The 19554-nt window shown below is 54.0% G+C and overlaps 1 protein-coding gene across 1 annotated transcript; it reads left to right on the top strand.

The window, feature by feature from the left end:
• The first annotated feature begins 2225 nt into the window (after positions 1–2225).
• On the top strand, positions 2226–17966 carry SLC2A4RG (SLC2A4 regulator). Its single transcript, XM_066586379.1, has 9 exons — positions 2226–2424; positions 6983–7176; positions 9194–9267; positions 11169–11371; positions 11449–11549; positions 14164–14416; positions 14576–14662; positions 17260–17342; positions 17514–17966. The coding sequence occupies exons 1-9, from the start codon at positions 2281–2283 to the stop codon at positions 17623–17625; spliced, it is 1251 nt and encodes a 416-aa protein (XP_066442476.1). The 5' UTR covers positions 2226–2280; the 3' UTR covers positions 17626–17966.
• The last annotated feature ends 1588 nt before the right edge of the window (positions 17967–19554 follow it).

The following is a 19554-nucleotide window of genomic DNA, read 5'->3' on the forward strand; positions in this document are numbered from 1 at the left end:
CGAATTTGGTGGGAAGAGCAGGTGAAAAAAATAAATAAATCTGTACTGCGCCGACACGTCCGCACACATCCGCAGTACAGAAGAAAGAAGACCTGGACAGGTACGCAGGTTGCTGGCTGTGGGCACAGGTGGGTTCCCCATGCAGAATCGGCACGTGCCGTGGACACGAGGCCTAAGGCTACCTACACACGGGTGAGCGTGCTAGCGGTTTTCATGCAGTAACATCTCGCATCACTTCTGTGAATTACGGTGCTCGTCTTGCGCGCGGCAGAGGAGCGGCAAGTGATTTCAGTGCGAAACATCACGTCACACGTGTAAATCGCACGGCGCGGGATGTTTGACTGTCCCATTAAAAACAGGCAATGAGTTCCAAAGGACGCGAAAAAATAGGACATACAGCCTTTTATTTTAACCTCGCAGCTTCGCTCGTGTGCATGACTGCATTCAAAATAACGTAGCTCATATTCGCGTGAGATTTGTGCGTCTCGCAACGCATAAAACCCGTGTGAGAGCTCCGCTGGTGTGAATGTAGCCTCGGGCCGCGTTCATACAGGACACATTTACAGCACGAATTTTCTGTGTTGCAAATTTGCAGCAGCAGTAATGGCGACGAGATTTTCAGAATCCCGTACACGCTCGCCGCAGAAAAAAAAATTCACACTGAGGGCGGCTTCACGCGGGGGTATTTGCGCGCGCCGAGAATAGAACGCATTGATGGCAATGGTCTTGTATACATTTCTGTATTGCGCAGCACGCTCTACTTTTGTGTGCATTTGTGCGCGGAAAGTGCGGCGCAATTCTGCTGAAAAGAAAAACATGTTTGGAACTTATTAGGCTAAATAGCCCTTAAAATCGGGCGCGGTTGTTTCCCGTGCGCCAAAAAAAACCCTGCATTTTGTGCAGAAAAAGTACATAAAGATATGCAGATGCGCGCAAAAATCTTCTTGGTTCACAGCGCAAGTACGTTGCGCTGAGGGGTGCGCAATTCTGCGTTTTCCCATGTGGAGTCGTAATAATTCAGTGCAGAATTTAAATCCGCAACACATTATTTTTAAGGTCTCAGTCCCGCGGCCGGGTCGAATTCCGCCTGCGAAATCTCGCAGCGGAATCCGATCTGGCGCCCCCCGAGACCCTGTACTCGCCTCTCCAGGTCCGCCGCATCTCATGTGCAGTGCGTGACAGGCTGGCGCTGGGCAGTCACGCGGATTCTCGAAAATACTCAGATAATCCGCAGCAAAATACACATTTGCACTAGTAGCAAATTTTATGCATGGAACATCCACCGTAAACCCGCCCCGTGCCCTCGCTCATGCGCTGCTGATGTGCTGCAGCTTTTGTTGCAGATCTGTTTTCACCCTTCAGATGGAGTTCATCCGTAAGGCCGGCTGCACACGGGCGCATTTGCATTGCGGAATCCGAAACGGCCGTCTGCTTCCGGATTCCGCCGCAAATACGGCCCACAGCATGCGCCACAGGAGAGGGAATAAAGTGCGATTTTCGGCTCGTAGAGCTGGCCGGCACATCTGCAGCACTGGCTATGAAGACTGCGGACAGGTATGCGGGTGGCAGGGGCGGATTCCGCTGTGGGATCGGACCCGGCCATGTGCAGGCGGCCAAGTGTGAAATCTGCATCAAAACCTGCAGCACATCAGCATTATGTCACACGGGGCGCAACTTCTGCAGTAGATCCGCAACGCAAAATTTGCGTCAAAATTTGGCCTACTTGGTGCAGCTCCTGACTTCAGATGAGTGCTGCTCAGCAGGACCCACTGGATCTGCTCTGCAGGACCCACTGGATCTGCTCTGCAGGACCCACTGGATCTGCTCTGCAGGACCCACTGGATCTGCTCTGCAGGACCCACTGGATCTGCTCTGCAGGACATTACTCTGCAAGCCTCAGTCCTGCACAAACAGGTGACGGGCAGTTCCAGAGCCGTCAACAAACAGTCCCAAGACTGACAGCCACACCACGCCCCCTCCTGCACATGAAAGGGTTAAGACTTTTTAAGAGCCCACCACGCCTCCATCCTCAGCACGTGACCCTGCCGGTGAACAACAACAAGGCGCAGCCAATGGGAGAGCAGGGTCTGGCCACGTGCCAGAGAGCAAGGGTGGGCGGGATCTTGTTGTTGTTCTGCAACCAATAAGAAACGGGATGCGTTCGACAGGCGGAGGGGGGCGTGTCTGGTGGTGAAGGCGGCAGTGTGGGCGGGGTCCCGGTGCGCGCTCTCCGTTGGTCGGTTCTCTCCTCTGCTCCTCCCCCCCCTTCTTCCCTAGAAGATGGCGGCGCTGAGCACCGGAGCCCTTGACAGAGCGGCAGGGAGCACCGGGGGTTCACTCCGCCGCCATCCACCAGCAAATCTCACCCCCCGGACCGACGAGACGTCCCTGCAGAACCTGGGAGCCTGTGCGGAGAGAGCGGAGGTAGGGGGGAGGGGCGAGGGACAAGCGCTGCACGGTACACACCCCCTCCGAGCGCCGACAACCGCGGTCTGCACACTACAGCCGCGCAGTGACACCCGGGGGCTGAGGAGTACACCGTGAGCCACGCCCCCTCCTAGTACTGTCACCCCGGGGCTACACGGTACACACCCCCTCCGAGCACCCGCCGGCTGCACACTGCGTGGGGTCACTGACACCCACAGCTACACTGCCTGCTAGGACTGACCCCCGGGAACTACACCAGGAACCACGCCCCCTAATACTGCCACCCGCGGGCTCCACACTACACCCGCGCACTGACACCTAGAGGCCACGCCCCCTCCTAGTACTGTCACCCCCGGGGCTACACGGTACACGCCCCCTAGTACTGCCACCCGGGGGCTCCACACTACACCCGCGCACTGACACAGTGGGCTGCGGAGTACACCTGGAGTCACGCCCCCTCCTAGTACTGTCACCCCGGCGCTACACGGAACTGCCCAGTAGTACTGCCACCCGCAGGCTGCACACTACACCCGCGCACTGACACCTGGAGGCCACGCCCCCTCCAAGTACTGAGCCCCTGGAGCTACGTCAGGAGCCACGCCCTCCATTACTGACACCTGGAAGCCCCTCCCCCCTCCTAGAACTGTCCTCTGGGAGCTACACCCAGGAGCCCCTCCCCCTGATAGTACTGACCCCAGAGGCTGCACACTACACCTGGTCACTGACACCCAGAAGCCACTCCCCCTCCAAGTACTGACCCCCGGAGGCTGCACAGTACAACCAGTAACTGACGCCATGGAGCTACACCAGCAGCCACTCCCCCTCCCTCCTCATACTGACCCCCGGGAACTACACAAGGAGCCGCTCCCCGTAATACTGACCCCAGAGGCTGCACACTACACCCGCTCACTGACACCTGGAAGCCCCTCCCCCTCCAAGTACTGACCCCCGGAGGCTGCACAGTACAACCAGTAACTGACACTCAGGAGCCCCTCCGAGTACTGACCCCGCGATGCTACACTCGGGAGCCCCTCCAAGGACGGACCCCGCGATGCTGCCCTCGGGAGCCCCTCCGAGGACGGACCCCGCGATGCTGCCCTCGGGAGCCCCTCCGAGGACGGGCCCCGCGATGCTGCCCTCGGGAGCCCCTCCGAGGACGGGCCCCGCGATGCTGCCCTCGGGAGCCCCTCCGAGGACGGGCCCCGCGATGCTGCCCTCGGGAGCCCCTCCGAGGACGGGCCCCGCGATGCTGCCCTCGGGAGCCCCTCCGAGGACGGGCCCCGCGATGCTGCCCTCGGGAGCCCCTCCGAGGACGGGCCCCGCGATGCTGCCCTCGGGAGCCCCTCCGAGGACGGGCCCCGCGATGCTGCCCTCGGGAGCCCCTCCGAGGACGGGCCCCGCGATGCTGCCCTCGGGAGCCCCTCCGAGGACGGGCCCCGCGATGCTGCCCTCGGGAGCCCCTCCGAGGACGGGCCCCGCGATGCTGCCCCCGGGAGCCCCTCCGAGGACGGGCCCCGCGATGCTGCCCCCGGGAGCCCCTCCGAGGACGGGCCCCGCGATGCTGCCCCCGGGAGCCCCTCCGAGGACGGGCCCCGCGATGCTGCCCCCGGGAGCCCCTCCGAGGACGGGCCCCGCGATGCTGCCCCCGGGAGCCCCTCCGAGGACGGGCCCCGCGATGCTGCCCCCGGGAGCCCCTCCGAGGACGGGCCCCGCGATGCTGCCCCCGGGAGCCCCTCCGAGGACGGGCCCCGCGATGCTGCCCCCGGGAGCCCCTCCGAGGACGGGCCCCGCGATGCTGCCCCCGGGAGCCCCTCCGAGAACGGGCCCCGCGATGCTGCCCCCGGGAGCCCCTCCGAGGACGGGCCCCGCGATGCTGCCCCCGGGAGCCCCTCCGAGGACGGGCCCCGGGAGCCCCTCCAAGGACGGGCCCCGCGATGCTGCCCTCGGGAGCCCCTCCAAGGACGGGCCCCGCGATGCTGCCCCCGGGAGCCCCTCCAAGGACGGGCCCCGCGATGCTGCCCCCGGGAGCCCCTCCAAGGACGGGCCCCGCGATGCTGCCCCCGGGAGCCCCTCCAAGGACGGGCCCCGCGATGCTGCCCCCGGGAGCCCCTCCAAGGACGGGCCCCGCGATGCTGCCCCCGGGAGCCCCTCCAAGGACGGGCCCCGCGATGCTGCCCCCGGGAGCCCCTCCAAGGACGGGCCCCGCGATGCTGCCCCCGGGAGCCCCTCCAAGGACGGGCCCCGCGATGCTGCCCCCGGGAGCCCCTCCAAGGACGGGCCCCGCGATGCTGCCCCCGGGAGCCCCTCCAAGGACGGACCCCGCGATGCTGCCCTCGGGAGCCCCTCCCCCTTGTGCTGAACGATCACTGATACCTGGGAACCGCTCCTCCCACTAGTACTGCCCCAGGAGCTGCACACTTACTCCTGCTCCGAGCGCTGATATCCCGGGGCTGAACCTTACAGTTGGGAACCTCTGACATACTACACCTGGGGACCACTCCCCCTACTAACACCCTCCACCCCCTCACTGACCCCCAGGAGCCACTACTGCTGACACCTGTGGACTGCTTGGTACACCTACCTCCGAGCACTGACAACAAGGAGTTACTACAGACTACACCTGGGAACAACTCCCCCTCCAACACACCTGGAGCTGCACCCCACCCAAGCACTGACTACACCGACCACCTGGGAGCTGCACATGACACCCAGAACCTCTCCTCCTCCTCCTCTTCCTAGTCGTGTTGCTCACAGGCTGCACACTACAGCCCTTCCCTATTATCTGGGGGGGCCACACAATACACGGCGCCTCTGAAAACTGGCAACAGCGAACCCCCCCGGAGCTGAGGGCTACACATGACTGGGGGCTGCACCCCGCTGCTGACACTTCCCTTTCTAGTACCGTCACTCATTAGCTGCACACTGCATCAGATCGTTGACACCCGTCAGCTACACCCCCTCTGAGCGCCTGGGCTGCAAACTACACCCCCTCACTGACACCTGAAGTTACTTCCCCTACTAGTACTGCCTCCTGGGGGCTACATGGTACAACACCAAACACCTGGGAGCTACACTCAGGGAGTACACCGCCTCCGGTCACTGACACCCACCAGCTACACCCAGGAGCTGCACACTACACCCTGTCACCCAGAAATCAGATGCTACATCTGATAATTGTCACCCAGGATCCATTCCACCGCCTCCTACTGTCACCTGGGAGTTACAACCCCATACTACTGCTGGGAGTTGTACACAACAGCCGGTCACTGCCAGCTGCAAGCCGCCCATTACACCGGTCACGGACACCCGTCGGCTACACCACTTCACTGACAACTGCAAGCCGCCCGCTACACCGGTCACTGACACTCATCGGCTACACCACCTCACTGACAACTGCAAGCCGCCCGCTACAGCGGTCACTGACACCCGTCGGCTACACCACCTCACTGACAACTGCAAGCCGCCCGCTACACCGGTCACTGACACCCGTTGGCTACACCACCTCACTGACAACTGCAAGCCGCCCGCTACACCGGTCACTGACACCCGTCGGCTACACCACCTCACTGACAACTGCAAGCCGCCCGCTACACCGGTCACTGACACCCGTCGGCTACACCACCTCACTGACAACTGCAAGCCACCCGCTACACCGGTCACTGACACCCGTCGGCTACACCACCTCACTGACAACTGCAAGCCGCCCATTACACCGGTCACTGACACCCGTCGGCTATACCACCTCACTGACAACTGCAAGCCGCCCATTACACCGGTCACTGACACCCGTCGGCTATACCACCTCACTGACAACTGCAAGCCGCCCGCTACACCGGTCACTGACACCTGGGCATCCCTCACTGTCACACACTACACCGCCTCCAAACACTGACCCCTTGGAATAATACCCTACACCTGGTCACTAACACCTGCAAGCCTTCTAGTACTGTCACCTGGGAACTACCGCCCCCTGCTGACATTTCGAAGCAACACACTACACCCCAACAGCTCTCACTCCTGTATGACAGTAAGAGGCAAAAGTCGTTGTGGTGATTGTTGGGTGTAAAGGTACCCTTAGATGGTGGTATAATGTACCTCAACCCATCGGCATTCTGGGAGGGGGGGGTGATGGACGGCAATTGAGTCTTTAATTAGTATAGATTGGTGGTTTCTCTTTGTTTCCACCAAGTTGTTGTCCTACTCTGGACGGCCCCCTTACGCCAGCGTTTAGAGGACCCCTCACCCATCTTATTGGTTCTTGCTTGGTGTTTCAGGCCACCCTATGTATAGTATATGACTGTGGTGTACAGATCACCCATCTGTTGTAACGCCATGTGGCCACCGGAGGGCAGCAGAGCACAATGTCTGAGATAAATGATTGACATCTCTTGCTACAGCGCCCCCTACCCATCTTCCATATTTATGCATTACAGTACAGCAGATAGGAAACAATAAATTACATCTGGTGAGGGCCGGGGGGCGCTCTTCCCATTCTGAACACCCCCAAGTTCAACCTGCATGACTTTTGTGTCATTTTCTCTCTTTTAATCTGCAGGTGTCCATGTTCTACAGCAACGCCAGAACATCCTTCCACCTTGGCAAGATGCTGGACAACTCACAAATCGGGCAGTTCCAGGACAGCTTCTACGGAGCCCTGCAGCACCCACAGCCGGCAGCGTCGGCGTCCCAACCTGTGCAAAGCCGAACCCAACCGGCGCTGTCCGCTGTTCTTCCTCCCCTCAACCACAGGTTAGGAGGTGGGGCGCTCACGTACGGCGCTCGATGCCCCAGTATCTGCAGCACGCGGTCCTCATTGTACGCAGGAATGACCCAAGTCTATTGCAGAGCGGCATCGATGCATTAAAGCCACCCTCCGGGCCTGGAGAAAGAAAGATGGCCGCACCAGCTTCTCTGACCACCTGATGCACACTGTGTATTAGTATTCATCATTAGTAGAAGACTGCCCCTGCTTTGATTGGCTAGTGTTGCCCACATGACCAGTCAGAGCAGCATGTAGTGTCTAAGGGGGAGGGGGGGGTGTCATACGAACGGATTCCAATTGCGGAATCTGCGATCAGCGACCGCTTGGAGGATCCGTGGCAAAACGTGGGTATTGCAAGGCATGAGCTTTCAATTTCTTCCTTCATGCAAACCGCATATTCCACGAGCGGAAGAAAAATCGCAACCTGCTCTATTATGCAGCGGACTAAATGTGGACGGCCTCCATTGCAGCGAAAGGAAGCCGCCCGACTCGCTGCCCATACGCAATTAACATGGCATATTGGCTGCGGGTGAGGTGGGGGAAAGTGTACTGCGCATGACTGACGGCGAGCCGCCACAGTCATCCACATTATAGAAAAAGCAGGTACGCTGCGTGACCAGCCGGAATCCACTGTGGCCTCCAGTCCGCCCGTGTGAGCCCGGCCTCGCACTACTAATGCATGCTGATACACATTGTGCACCAGGTAGGCAGAGAAGCGCTGCGGCATCTTTACTTCTGCGGGACCGGAGGGTCGCTTTAAGTTTTAGTTGTGTTCCTGCAGCTCTCTCTAATATGAGTATTGACCTTTTATAGCATTTTTTTTATTTTCAGATCTCTGCTTGCTGTCAGTGGAGGGAATTACTGTTTTCTGATAGAGCAAGGGTGCACAACTTCAGTCCCCAAAGCCCCAACAGGTCATGTTTTCAGGATATCGTACACTAAGAACAGCTGTGGCAATACTGAGGAAATCCAGAAAACCTGCCCTGTTGGGCTCCCTGTCCCCTACAAGAGGGATCTGCTACACTGTGACAGCGGTGTCTGTTGGGGCTCATTCACATGAGTATTTTGCTCTAGTTTCCATCTCCCTGCTTCGTTTAAAGCTGAGAAGGAATTAAACTGCAGTACCGGCTCTAGCCAGCAGATGGCGCCATTGTATAATGGCAGAAAGAGAAAGCCCCCTAGGAAACCCTGAATCCAAAATTGGATTGCAAAGGGTTAAAAGGGTCTTCCTATTAAAGACCTTTGTCGCTTATCACAGGCTGACTGCTGTGACCCCAGAAATCCCAAAACCGGTGCACCAAAATGCCTAATGTGACTAGAGCAGCGGTGCGCACGCCCAATCGCCATTCCCTTCTGTGCAGCAGATGGAGATTGCTGATTGCACCGTCGCCTCCTGTCCCTTAGAAAAGGAAAACCTTATGGGAGCCAGCAGAACCTGGTGAAGGGTTCCCAAAATATTCCTTAAGGCAGAGCCCTTCCTCACTGGGGTGGGTAGCGGTGTAACACAGCGTCCTCTCTGATCCGTGCAGCAGGCTCGCAGTCCGGTAGCGCGGACCAGCTGGGATGTATAAGCTGTCTGCCCGTCTGGACCCCGGTGAGCAGCGCTGTACTGCGGGACAGGGGCGAGCCCACTAAAGGCTCCGGGGGCTGCAGTAACCGCTGCAACGCTCAGTCCGCATGTAGGACAATGATGGTGGCCGCGATCTCGGTACCCAGCGACGGGCCACAAGTGAGTCCACAGTGCGACGGAGGGTCTTACAGCACAGCTCTGGGCCAATCAGTCTAGAAGAAGCTTTTCTACATCCGGACCTCACGGGCCACATAAATTGATGTCGTGGGCCGAATTCGGCCTGCGGGCCCTGAGTTTGATATGTGGTCTAGAGAAGAACTGTCTGTAATGGGGAAACTCCTTTAAACCTCTAGTTGGTACTGCAGCCTCTTCTATCTTGGGTGACCATAAATGTTAGGGTGATTCTTGACCACACATCTGTGTCTTCCCTCCAGGCTCGATGAGGCGATCGCTGCGGCCGCTCTGACCAGCTTGTCGTCCGGACCTTTGGTACTGGGAGCAGGAACAGGTATCTGAATACTTTCACGCTAACCAGAGCGGGCGTTGGACATGGCGGGCAGTCATCAGCAGTACTGGCGACCGCTGCCAGGCCCCTTCTCTGTACTGTGCCAATACATTCATCTTGGCTTGTTGCTAGGGGTAACTTGCATAACAACTGCATTCCTTCTAAAGAGGTATCCCCATCTGAGACTGTAATGGCCCATCCACCATATAGTCTGATGGGTGCAGGTACCAGAGGGGAGACCTTCATCTCTAGTTGTGGTCTCTGCATTCAGTGACTGGGAGTTGTCAGCACAATCCAAGCGGGCATCACTACACTTCTTCTCCACTCCCAAAAAACTTCTGTTGACTTCTCTATGGGAGTTGTGGAAACAGCGTGGCAATGCCCACTAAGTCCCGGCCACCACATACTGATGGGCCAAGGGCAGTGGAAAGGGGATGGGGTGGGGGGGGAATAGATGGGTTGCAGTTCCCACCTCTGGGACCTGCATCTATAAGGCGCCTCTCACACAGGCCTATTTTACAGACTTAAGTGGGCATTTGAAAAGGCCGCCTAAAACGCTGCACTGAGCCTCCGGACAAGCGTTTTAGCGCAGCGTTTCTAATCAAGGCTAAATTGAACGCTGTATGTTCCATTTTTCAGCGATGCGTCACTTTTTAATGCACCCATTGCAATGATCGGGGGCATTAAAAACATTGCCGACCATGTTTAAAAACGTGGCGTTTTTACAAATTCCTGTGTGAGTGGCCTAAGGCCTCGTGTCCACGGGCGGATCAGATTTCGTCTGCGGGAACCCGCGGCGGAATCCGACTCTGCCCGCAGCCAAGGACCCTGCAGGTATTCATTTTCTTCCCTGCAGATGTGCGCGGAAGCGCTGCCTCACATACGCAGAATCCGCGGCTCGTCCACAATTGATTTAGAAGCCGTCCACAAGTCGAATCCGCATGCTTCATTTCATTAGCGGACGCCCATATATCACTATGGCGGCTTGATTTGCAGGTCATCTGCGTGGATTCCGCAAATCAGATCCGCCCATGGACATTGGGCGTAAGACTTGGGATTTGCCATGAAAGTCTGGGATGGACCCACCACTTTAAATGGGGCTCCGGGCAGCGTGCCCCGCACTACCAGTGTCTTGGGGGATGACCACACTGTCTTTTGCTGCATCAGTTTTACGTATGGCGTTCGGTGGTGTGCCCGGCCTAACCGCAGGTCTCTGGTCCCCGATCCCGAAGCATCATATGCACACGCGTATTATGTTCTTAATTTGGCCCCTGCAGTCTGGCCGGGATGCACTTCCAAAGTCCGTACGTAACAGATGCAACAAAAGTGTGGTTATCCTCTTAGGACCGCTCTTACAAAGGCAGGCTCTCTATAAGTGTGAGGCGTGCCCATCAACAAGTCGCATGTTGATCCATGTTCATTACTGCCGTCCACATGTAGCAGAGCATCGCTTGCATGGCAACTAATGATCATTAAAGGGGTTGCCTCATTTCTAGCTATTTTCAGATGGCTCCGTACATTGTGCAGTGGTCTGAGTTGGTACTGCAGGCTGAGTCCCATTCACTTCAGTATCAGCCTAGATCACTGCGCAATGTATGGAGATGTCTGACAGCAGCTAGAAGTGTGACAACCCCTTCTAATACGGTGGATCACTCCCATACAAAGGCATTCGTCCCTTGTCTTCACAGGGTGGATGTGCGGCAGACGGGCATTTTGTAAGCCCACATTTGCTCGTTTGCCCAATGGCTGTGATATGATTTAGACACTTTGGGATGACTGTCGGGGACCTAAGCACTCAACAAGCATCCCGTCTAAAAGGACCCCAACTCTGCTGGCTGAAGGTTATAGGTTTACTTTCCCTGACTACACATGACTAATAGGCTGCATCCTTGGCGTGTTCGCAGGACGTCACGGCGAGTTGTGCCCGGAGAACGCCATTTCATCAAGTTCAAGCAGTTCTAACAGCTGTGAGCTCTACACGTCCATCCCCTCCACGCCGTCTCCTCCGCTGCAGCCCGCACCCTCCTTGGCATACGCCGACGGCGGCCTAGAGGACTCCGACACCACTCACTTCCTGTTTGGTGAACCTGTGCCCCGGAAGAGGAAGGTACGGGCGCTTCTACTTTACCTCTCCCATTCCTCATTGGTTATGTAAATGTCACACAGACCGTTCTGTTCCTCCAGAATTCGGGGAGGCTCATGTTCCGCTGCCTATGGAAGAACTGCGGGAAGGTCCTCAGCACGTCGACTGCAATACAGAAGCATATCCGTACGGCACATCTGGGGTGAGTGTGACAATTGGGGTGCTGCGTGGTGATGGGTCCACATACGGTAGTATTATGGGACCTAGTTCTTTGCAGGATGACATATAATGTATTGAAGGGGTTTTCTGGGGACACGATTACTGATGAGCTATCCTCAGGATGGGTCATCAATATCAGATCAGTGGGGGGCCGAGACAACTCCCACCAATGTGTGATGCACCTAGGGGCCTGGAATAGTACTGCATGCTCAGCGCCATAAATTTCAGGGCCTAATAGTCTCTTGTACATGCTGTTCCTGGGAGCTTTGTTGGACCCAAATCGCCATAGCAGCTCATTGAACCCTGATATTGCATCATTGGTGTACCGATAGACTTGCAGTGGGATCCCTGTACCTCTGAAAAATCATTATGGTGCTGCAGCGAGCTCCGACCCCGGTTATTTCAGCAGGGTGTCTTGCATACATCCACGTCGTCCCATCAAATGTATGGTGCCATGCATTAAGGGGGTTGTATCACAAAGGGGTTTTACCGGACATGCGGAAGATCCAGCTATGGCTCGTCCAGAAGCGTATGGTAGCCGTGGTTGTCTCTTCTATGGAAGAGCGCTGCAATACCCAAGCAGACCACCGATAAAGTGACAGCACTGAGCGTTCCTGCCGTCTGACAGCAGATCAGCTGATCATCAAGGGTCCCAAGCAGCAAATCCCTTGAAGATCTGCCATTGACGACCTATCCTAAGGATACGTTCTCAGTAGTGTTCACCTAGAAAACCCCTTTAAATACAGAGGCTTGCAAAAGTATTCAACCCTGCCCCCCAAAAGTCAAGATTTGTCAGGATTACCAACGCCCCCTGCCACCTGTACGATGTAGAAGTACATCATCAAATTCCTTAATCCAGCAATTGCTGCTTTACCTTGTGGCCCTTTTACATGGGACGACAGCCGGCTAAACGACTGCACGAACGCGGACCTCACCGCTGGCTTCTCGCTCAGTGCATTACCTTGTATGTGAAGTGCTAAGCCAGGAGCATTTATATGGAAGGAGAAGCCAAAGATGGTTTTTAAGCTGCTCACAAGTAGTTATCGCTGACTTTCAAACTAATAGTGAGCGGTTTTTCTTTTTTGCATTCACACTGAACGATTATCGCTCATTTTCAGCCGTTTGAACGCATTTTGAGCGATCATCCTTACGTGTAAATGGACTGCTTTTTTTTTTTTTGACTCCCGCAGTTCTCTTCATGAAGTCAGTGCGTTGTCTAAAAGCTTGACTTTTCTCAGACCTCTGCGGAGGGGAGATCTCTCTCTCCCTCTCTCCCCCCCCCGCTCCCCGCCACAACTCACCTGTCACCGGCGCCGGCCTCCGAATCTTTAGAGACGAGTGGGGAGATACTCGGCTAAGGCACTACTCGCTCGAGTAGTTAGCCTTAGTGAGTATACTCGCTTGAGTAATGTGTCTTAGTGAGTATACTCGCTCATCTCTACTTCTATAGGATAGTACGTGCACAACAATCTGAAGAGTCAAATTTTCAGACCACGCACAGACGTGATTGGAGGTCACAGCGGGAGTCGAGAGTGTATAAAATAACACATTGCTTCCATGCCACCTACCATCATGCTGTTCCATTGTGACAGTGTCCCTTTAACCCCTTAAGGACCAGACACTTTTTTTCCCTTTTAATTAGTATATTTACGCTAAAATAAAGTCTAGGCACGGGTTCCTCAATTTGATATATAATATGTATGGTTTGGATTACAGAGCGCATATGGCGACTGTTTTGGTCAGCGTCGGCTTTGGGTTATTTTCTTTTGTTATGTATATATTTTTATTTTATTCTGTAATTTTGTTTCTTATATATTTTTTTTTTTACCATCCATGACCCCCGTGACGTCATAGTAGACCTCTGGGGGACTGTCACATTTTTTATTTTTTTTTATTTCACACTTTTCCACTGTAGCTGAGGCATCCATAGGAGCCCCAGTTACAGGGAAAACATCCCCTGTAGTGACAAAAGTCACTGGCAGAGCTGATCGGGGTCAACTACGACCCTGTAACTCTGCTGTAGCAGGGGATCCCAGTGGTCATGTGACTGCCGGCTTGTGTAATGGAAGTTATACTTCCACATTTTAGTACATAGCGCTCAATGAATGCTGTGTACTTGGGAAAGAAGAAGGCAAAAAGGTTTAAAAACCCCTCCTGACTTCTCCTCCGGGTTCTCGGCTGTGACTAACCGTTGACAACCTGGCATGCTCCTGTTTGATTGCAGGGGCTTTAAACCGGCAGTATTTTTACTACCTGCTGGGTTTAAAGCCCAGGACCAAGCCCTGTAAATTTACTGTGCTTGGCCCTTAATGGGTTAGAATTGCTCCACCGCACCTCTGTCCTTCCTAGTTGCTGCTGAGCAGGACATGTGATTACTACAGCCAATTGCTGGCCGCCGCAGTGACTTTCTATAGCCAGTGATTGGCTGCAGCAGTCACATGTTCTCAGCAGCAACCAGGAAGGACAGAAGGGCTTGAAGAAATGTATTCTAAGTCATAGGAAAACCCCTCTAAAGGGGGATTAACTAACTAATTTTGCGGGTCCTAAACGCATAATGCAAGTGATCAGTCTGCTCCCCTCCGTTTTCTGTACCGCAGACCCTGTGCAGGACCAGAGCACAACGACGGTGAAGAAGACTTCTACTATACAGAGATGGATGTGAACGTGGACACACTGACAGACGGACTGTCCAGCCTAACTCCCACCTCTCCGACCACCACCGGGCCCCCTCCCTTCATTTGTGCGGGGTCCCTTGGAGCCTCCAATAACACAGAGCTGCCTCTGGTATCCCCGCTTAGTCTGTCCGCTCCCAGCACCCTCTGCCACGTGCACACCGATCACGCCTATCAAGTGAGTATGTCTCCACAGCCCATATGTATTATCTATAGATCACCACTAAGCCGCTCGTCACTTTCCAGCACTGCTGCAATCTTCCTCTCTGTGTTCCTATGTGCCCTGGCTTTACAGACCCTTGTAGACGTTTCATGCCCTGTCTTGCTCTGCCCACAGGCTCCCTCACCTGTCAGCGTATCCATCACCTCTAAGGTCAGCTTCTCCTGGCAGTCTCCTCCGCCGCTGCTCATCAAAGCTCCCCCAGTAAGTACCGGCCTGACCCCAATTCTTAAAGGGGTTCTCCCAGAATATAACAGATGGTGGATTGTTGCTAAGGGAACCCTTTAAGAAAAACCAATCCATCCATTTTTAGGGCCTGAAGGGGTGGAGCATAACGAGGGGTCATGCTCTGCCCCTCGGGACATTACAAGGTAAGTCATTGGGGCAGATTTACTAAAGTGTTCTAACCGACAGAACAAACTTGGGGTCCTTTTAACATGACTTGATTGCACAGCGCTGATCATTGAGATCGGCGCTCGTCTTCCTGGCCTTTACACAGGCCACTTCAGACTATGGGACTGTTAATACACTAACTTGTTCCCATAGGGGAAAATCGTTTTCCCTTGGTCACACAGGAGAATGTGCTGCTAATACGTTGTGTATGTGTTTGTGCGCCGCATAAAATTTGCAATGTTCCCAATGAGTGGGCATTTGCCGGGTGATTGGGAGCACATTCCGGTACACTATCCTACAAAAGTTAAGCAAGAATTAAAAGTAGTAGTTATTTCCATATTGGGCCTCATTTGGCCCCATTGACATTGGATACTCTCCGTGGTATACTTTCTACTAACATCTGATACACTGCAGCTGGTATTTCCCTTCACTCATCCTGCAAACATCTGGCTAGTTCTCTCAAAGGTATGTCCATCTGATGTGAAGATGGAGTAGCATGAGTCGTCACTCCATAGAACATTCTTCTATTGTTCAACTATCTAATGACGCTCCTTGCGCCATTGCTCCCTCCATTCATCTTGCAAACATTTGGCAAGTTCTCTAAGGATGCATCGGCCTATCTACAATGGTTCAAGGAACGTCGTCATTGGGCAGTTGAGCGTTCTATGTAGTGACGAATCGTGCTACTCCATTTTCACAGCAGATGAACATACCTTTTGAGAGAACTTGCCAGACATTTGCAGGACGGATGGAGGGAAACAGCTAAGGTGTTTCAGATATTAGTAGAAAGTATATCATGGACAGTATCCAAAGTCAATAAGGCCAAAGGAGCACGGTATTAATCTGCGCGGCCCCCTTTGCTGTTCTCAGGATCATTGAGGGTCCGTGCTGGTACAACCTCTTTAATGGTTCTGATCAGCTCAGTAGATTGTTGCGACATGATAAATTTGTGTACGTCATATTTACAGGGAACCTCTTACCAGGTTTGTGCAGCACAAACCACGGGCAGCATGAACCCGGGACAGGATTACGTGCTGCAGGCATGTACACTGCATAGAAAAAGTCTAAAATGCCAGGTTTTTGTCAAGTTAAACAAAGATGACTTTTCAGGATTCTTTCCCCTCAGTATGACCCATTATTTGTACAATCCCATTGAAAAACGCGCTGAGTCTTTTAGGTTAGGTAAAAAAAAGTGGTTGCATAAATATGCACACCCTAAAAGTAATCCGCTAATGCACCCTCTGACTTTATGACGGCGTTCAGTCTTTTTGGGTCGGTTGGCACATCCTGACTTGGCAATCTTTGCGAACGCTTCCTTGCAAAAGTGTTCCAGATCTGTCACATTGCAGGGGCATCTCATGCGTAGCGCCCTCTTCAGGTCAAGCAGAGATCTTCAGTGGGATTCGAGTCTGGGCTCAGGCTGAGCAGTTCCAGGACTGTGATCTTCCGCTGACGCCGTTCTCCTGGTGATTTGTCGGGCTGCTTTGGGTTGTTGTTGGGCTGAAAGGTCAATTCCTCTTCATCTTCAGCTTTTTAGCCGAGGCTGGAAGGCTTTGGGCCACAATGGACTGATATTTGGGGCTGCTCATAATTCCCTCCCCCTTGACTAAAGCCCCAGTTCCAGCAGCAGAACAGCCCCCACATAATGCTGCCCCCACCATCGTCACTGCGGTCTGGGCGTCTTCTGGTGATGACAGGGTTGGCACCTACTGGCATTCCCCCTCGGTCTCCTCAGATAGAACACCTTCTCCACGGACTTCAGGCAGACAGGATGGAGGTTTTGGTAAAACATGGCCGGGCTTGGATGTTCTTCTTTGTTAGAGAAGTCTTCTGTCCTGGACCAATGTTCTTCTGGTCTTCATCCATTTCTGAGGGCCGTCCAGTTCTTGGTGATGTTACTGTTGGGTCATTAATCCCCTTCTTGCTGACGGTCTCCCCTGTCCCCCATGGTACATGTAATGTCTTGGAGATGTTTTGGCTCCTCCTCCTGACTGACTCCTTCCAACAATCGGACCCCTGTGATGTTCTGGAAGATCTTTTATGGACCGACTAAGAAAATGTCAGGAAAATCCTAGAAGAGCCGAACTTTATATGGGGGCCCGGAATCCCTGTAAGTAACGGCAGCGGAGTGCAGACTACTAGTTATCAGGAGGTGACATGTGATTGGCTGATCCTGAACACAACCGCACCCCGGATATAAGAGGGTGTGCACACTTATACAAACACATTACTTTGGCTTTTGCTTTTATATTTCCACCCTATAAGCTTTCCGTTCCCCATGGATTGCCCAGATCCCGGCCGCACCGAGGGTATTCTTTAACATGACCCCGCTGGCCTTATAACGGGGTGTGTGGACGTATCTGCCCTGTACGCTCCTGACACTTATATTGACCGGTTTTCTGCCGTAGGTTCGCCCCACACTGAACATCTGTGAGAAAAGGCCGCAGATCCTGACCGCCTCGCCGACTTCAAAGCAAGTGCCCGGGACTCGGTGAGCAGCCCCCTCCGTCTATGTCTGTATTGTGCGTTTTGGTGTGCCTGGCCTGGGGTGATCAGGGGGCTGATCTGATCTGTCATGCAAAAAAAAAAAAAGCTTTACGTGTCGGGCAAGCATCGGAGGTCCGCCTCTGATCCAGGCCACGCCTTCTTCCCTCTTCCGCAGGAAGCCCCGCGGGGAAGCCAAGAAGTGCCGGAAGGTGTACGGGATGGAACGGAAGGACATGTGGTGCACCGCCTGCCGCTGGAAGAAGGCCTGTCAGAGGTTCATAGACTGAGGGCTGCAGCCGCTAAACCTCAACTGCCCCCAGGGGGCGCAACTGAGCTTTTATTTGAAATTTTTTTTTTTCTTTTCCCCGCCTTTTGTGAAAGAGCCCAACGATTCAGGACTGTTGTTATACTCCCCATATTTTTATACATGGATTGCGTTTCTTTTTGTATGGTCTGGAGCTGCCCCCTAGTGGGCTGGACCCCGCCTAGATGGCCATGAGGAGGTTCTTCTCAGGTAATGCGCCACCAATTTCCTTTTTTGGTGGATTGTTCAGTGAGCTTGAGAAGACAAGATTTATTTTTGATATTATGAGATGGGGGGGCCGGGATGTTCGGGGGAGGGGAGGGGTGATGTGTGGTTTTTAAACTTTTTTTTTTTTTTTTTTTAATTCTTTCTTCCCCGTTTTTCCAGGGTGGTCTTAAATCCTCGCTGCACTATGCTTTGCACTTTTTGGAGGCTGTGTGGACATGGGGGGGAGGACATACAGGCAAATTTTACTAGTGTTTTATGGCTCTTAAAGCGACCTGCCGATCCTGGACAAACCAAGATGGCCGCCCCACTTCTCTGACTACCTGATGCACACTGTGTATTGATAGTCTATGATGCTGGTGAGCAGCACTGACCAATCAGAGTAGCATTTTTAGGTCGGTGATAGACTAGCGCGTTCTGGCTGCATTTGCACCTCCGTAGCCCGGAGGGCGTGTCCGTCCATGTTACGGATGTAGAAGTGGGTCCAGCATGCGCTAGTCTTTCACCAGCTCTAGGCTGACCGGGGTTCTGTTGGTCACTCCTGCGAAAATCCCAGGTGAAATCGTACAGCTAGCAAGGTGGTCAGAAGCGGTGCGGCCATCTTGGTTCATGCGGGTCAGAGCGTTACCTTTTAACCTGGAGGTAGGGGAGAAATGCTAACATCGGGCTGAGGGGACATAAAGGGGAAAGTGACCCCCATCTAACAGGGTCTTTCATTGGCACGATGTAGAAAATCTCTTTAAGGGCGCGTTCACACGTGGCGGATGGTGATGTGGATTCGCAGACTTCACCCATGCCATTGAAAGGTTCAGATCTGCGCCAAAATCTGTGAACGACCCCAGGAGAATTTCTGCTCTGCTCGATGGCCTCATGAATTTGGTTCCACTCGGAAATGGCCGCCCCGCTGTCTTGTCCTTAAACCCCTTCCACACACCCCAAAAAAAAAAAATCAAGGGAAGTATAAGACGATCCAATTTATGAGCGGCCGTTGTCCCTGTCCAGGACTCCTTCGTCATGAAATACGATTAGGATTGTATGTACTGCGGTTGTCCTGCACAGAAAAAAGGATCAGCCTTTTTCTTTTTTTTTCTCCCTTCAGGAAGAGCGCCACCTTCTCTTACAGGATGTGTCCTGTATTGCAGTTCCACTTGCATTTAAATGAATGGAGCTGAGCTGTAATACCAGACACAACCTGTGGACTAGCGGGGCGCTGTTTCTTGTATAAAAGCCAATCCTTCTTTTTTTTTTTTTTTTTTTTTTTTTTTTTTTTTTTAAATACTCGATGGCAAAAATGGCAGCTACCTTTTATCGCCAGTAGAGCCGCTCCCTGCAGCGTCCATTCTCTGCCCTGTGAAATGTCCATTACGCGGCCGCACTGCGCGGTTATCTGCTGTCAGACTTTATTGGTATGAATAATAATTTTTACTGTCTCCACATAGAAGAATGGTGATTCTCCCGTACCGCACAGGAAGAGTGGTGCGCAGTGCCACCTGTAGTAAGAGCACCTGTATAACCCTTCCCCTCCATGCCCGGTGCAATATAATAGTGTCCTACATTTCACCGCCCCTTCTGTAACCTCTCAGGGGTAAGAAGTATTGGTGCCAGGGGCAGAAACCTTCCTTGGCCTCCCCTCAGACTACCCAACATTGGCGACTAGGACCCTTCTTAACGTAAGCACATCTATGAC

This window comes from Eleutherodactylus coqui, chromosome 13, assembly GCF_035609145.1.
Source record: "Eleutherodactylus coqui strain aEleCoq1 chromosome 13, aEleCoq1.hap1, whole genome shotgun sequence".
NCBI classification, from domain to species: domain Eukaryota; kingdom Metazoa; phylum Chordata; class Amphibia; order Anura; family Eleutherodactylidae; genus Eleutherodactylus; species Eleutherodactylus coqui.